The sequence below is a fragment of the Streptopelia decaocto genome, assembly GCF_964273445.1.
Source record: "Streptopelia decaocto genome assembly, chromosome: 7".
Taxonomy (NCBI): Eukaryota; Metazoa; Chordata; class Aves; order Columbiformes; family Columbidae; genus Streptopelia; species Streptopelia decaocto.
The window spans coordinates 12,335,184-12,338,870 of NC_138661.1; the positions used below are offsets into that span (position 1 = coordinate 12,335,184).

General features: G+C 63.9%; 1 protein-coding gene across 1 annotated transcript; it reads right to left on the bottom strand.

The window, feature by feature from the left end:
• Window positions 1-1,639: 1,639 nt before the first annotated feature.
• Window positions 1,640-3,299, bottom strand: DIO3 (iodothyronine deiodinase 3). Its single transcript, XM_082058096.1, has one exon. The coding sequence runs from the start codon at window positions 3,037-3,039 to the stop codon at window positions 2,215-2,217; it is 825 nt and encodes a 274-aa protein (XP_081914222.1). The 5' UTR covers window positions 3,040-3,299; the 3' UTR covers window positions 1,640-2,214.
• Window positions 3,300-3,687: the final 388 nt, after the last annotated feature.

The following is a 3,687-nucleotide window of genomic DNA, read 5'->3' on the forward strand; positions in this document are numbered from 1 at the left end:
GTGGGTGGAAGTGGCTCAGGCACTGACACCTTTGCCTCTCAGCAGCCTGCGGTGCCCGCAGCCGCGCCTGGGCGGGCGGTGCCCGCGGCGGGAGGAGCGGGGTGATGTCCCGCCGCAGCCTGCCCTGCCGGGGCTGCCGCGGAGGTTCTCCGGGGCTTCGTCGAGGGCGATGAGTTTAGCGACCAACACTCAGTCGGGAGAAGCAAGCTCACCTCAGGCTCTAGCCCCACCGCCCCAGCATCACCGGAGGTGCCCGAACCGGACGGAGCCGGTGCAGCCCCGAGCCCGGTGCGGCGGGAAGGCGGCGGGGCGCCCGCCCAAGGGGGAAAGGCGAAGTGCTGAGGGGTTTTAGGGGCCGGCGGAGCGGGCTGCGCGGCCAGATGGATCGGGAAGCCCCAGGCGGGCACCTGAGCCGGATCTTTTGACACCTCAGCTAAAGCGGCCCGATTTCCAGGGGCGCCGCGCTCCCGCCGAGAACGGGGCGCCGGGGACCTGGGAGTAGAGTTGGAGCCACTGTTTTAATTGTGAGATACCGCACGGTGCTGCTTTCCGTGGGAGGCAGCGGTGGGAGCGGTTACACGGGCTGATATAAACCGTGAATGCTGAGGGGCAGGAACGTTGCGGCGTCAGACGAACACTGTCACAGACAAGACAGGGGCTGTAACGCCCTTCCAAACAGCTTTCCACAGGTTTAGCTTATAGTACTGCGGGCGCGACTTGGCGTCCCCAGCTTGCCTTCCCCACGGGCGGTGCACCTCTTTCCAAAACTTCGTGAGGGACCGAACAGCCCGGACGCCTTGTCCTGCTGCGATCAAGGACAAGGAGGCGTTCAGAGGCACAACAGGAGGTGCTTAGGACCCGCTGTTTCTGGGCGGCTTTGCACAGCTCCTGCGGAGGCTGCGGGATGCTCCCCACGCTGGGCTTCACCTGTCGGGCTCTGCGGGAGCGAGCTCTGGCACCCCTCACCCTTTGAAAGGCAGCTGCCGACCCCCGGGGCGAGGGGGTGTGGTTGGTGTGAGCCTCGTACCGTCGGGCTGGGCGCTCCCCTCCTGCCCGAGCCCCGCAGCCGCCGTCTCTCGGCGAGGCCGGCCCCGCCTCGCCGCAGGTGCGGGTCGCGCTGTCCCCGGCCGGGCTCCGTCACCGCCTGCGCGACGGGGCGTCCTCGGCGGGGCAGCTCTCCCGGCCAGGACGGCTTTCCCCCGCCTGTTTTTTTGGCCGGGATTCACTTGCCTGTTCGGCGCCGGCGAGCCCTGCACCTTCGCCCTCCCAGGGCTCGACCCCGGGGGCGGCTCCCCGGGATCAGAGAGGGAGCGAACAGCCCTCCGGGCCGGCCTCTAGGGCCACCGCGGTGCTCTCTGCCCCGGGAGACCCGGAGGTCTGGATTTTCCCCTGGGGACGTACAGTACCCACCCTTGCCCTTCGGGTCGCGGGCGGGGCGCGCTCCTGCCGCCGCCGAGCGAAAGCCCGTCGCCGTCCCCGAACCCCCAGCAGCCCATCCTCTCCCGCCTGCCGCTTCGCCTTCCCCTCCTCGGCTGCGGGGAGGATATTGCGAGGTAGGCAAAAGGGAAAGTGAGTGTAGCGGTCTGAAGACAGAGAGAGACAATCAAGGTTAGACGTGTATTTACTCAACCTTTATTATTTAAAAAAATTCATAAAAAAAAAAGGTGAACGAACGTCTTACAAAACCCCCCCACATAAATAGGACATTCCGTTCACCTCTGGCTATTGGCAGTTCTAGTACTTGACAACATCAGACGCGATTTCCTGGCATTAAAGAAACCCATTTCAAAATCGGTCATCACAAAGAAATACTAGAAATCCCAGTTAGCACTTGCTAGGCAGCACGGAGCACTTGTACACAACTTTTCAGACGCACACCCGCGCACACACGCAGATGGGAACAGATCCCGTAGGAAGAGAGCCTCCTTAAAAAATAGTAAACGCTTCTCAAAAAAAAAAAGGGGGGGGGGGAGAGAGTTATTTACAAAACGCACATGGAAATACAGTATTGACAGAGCGTGGCTGGCAAATCAACATGATTTGAATAGAGAAAGGACTATGGCACATCTTCCTCCAAAGCTCCCACAGCAGCCTCCTTCGAGTGTCCCCGGGGAAGACAGCTCCTGCCATCCGCGTCGCAGTGCCTTCTCCTTCCCCACCTCTCCTCCCGCCCTCCCCTCGCCTCTCCACCCCTTCAGTTTTGCCAGGTCCTTTTTACACTTGGATGACCACCGTGCTGGGGCTCTGGAGCCGGGTTTTGTATTGGTCTAGCCAGCTCCTCAGCTCCGAGATCTTGTAGCCCTCTGGTCCTCTGCCTCCCTGGTACATCACCTTCTCCTCCTGGATGACGTAGAGCCTCTCGAAGTAGGCACCGTAGGCGGCGCTGGAAGCATTGTCCATGGTGTCCACGGCCAGGGGACAATCGGGCGCCCCTTCCCTCATCAGCTGAGCTGCCCGCAGCCTGTCCTGGAGGCACTGGTGCTTGGGGATGTTGTAGGCTGCGTCCGAGCTGACCCAGCCGTCGGAGGGGTGTGCTTCTTCGATGTACACCAGCAGGAAGTCAGCAATGTCCACGAAGTGCGCGGCCAAGCGCTGGAAGGACCTCAGGCGGGCCATGAACGGGGGTCAGGTGCAGCTGCCGAAGTTGAGGATGAGGGGTCTCTTGCCACGGGCGAAGTCGAGGATGCGGAGCCTCTTCTGCCCGTCCAGCTGGATCACCTCGGGGTTGGGGGCTAAGGAGCCCACGTGCGCCGACTTGAAGAAGTCCAGCTTCTGCCCGTGCCACACGGCTTTCAGCGACTCCAGCGTGAACATGCGGTTGGAGTCGGACACGCAGACCGGGGGGTCGTCGGGGGGCGGCCCCTCGCTGGCACTGGCCACCTCTTCTGCCGTGGGCATCATCAGCATCTTCTTCCTAATGCACAGAAAATCCAGGAGCCAGAGCATCACGGCGGTGAGCAGGAAGCGGGGGAAGAGGAAGATGCAGGCGGCCGCCTGGGTGAGCAGCTGCAAGGTGTGAACGCCAAGGGAGTGGAGCATCGCAGCGGCTCGTGCTGTAGGGCGCTGGCTGCCTGGGGCCCCCCACGCACCCTGCTTGCCGGGGTCTGTGCAGCACAGCTGAGATCCCGCTTCTCTTTAAGCCCATTTTATAGTCAGGGATTTAAATGAAAAGTGACTCCACCTCCGGCCAGAACCCGCCCCTCTGGAACTTGAGCCTGGGGATTACCTACCCCTCCACTCTAATGACCTAAAAATACACAGACAAAAGGGGAGAGAGCCCCGGCGGGGGCTGCGAGGGACGTGCAACGAAGCAGGGAGCAGCTGCTATCAGGCACTAGCAGAGAGTCCGAGATAGGGCACAGCCGGGGTCCCCGGCCGCTGATAGCGGCAGACGCTCACAAGCAGCCCCGCCAAGGACAATGCAACAGGCGCAGTTCGTGCCCCGGCCCGGCCGGGCCCGGCTCCGGGCTGTGCGAGCGCGGGGCCGCCGCCGAGCCGGAGCGGCAGCGGGAGCGGAGCGGGGGCTGGGGCCGTCCCGGCAGCGCCTGCAGGTGACAGGGACGGGCCGCCCGCGCCTCGTCCCTCGTCCCTCCCCTGCGCCTCCCTCCCCTCTCCGCCCCACCAGCCCGGTGGCCCCAGGGCACGGCCTCCGCCCCGCTACACGCCGGGGGCACCCGGGACTCGAAC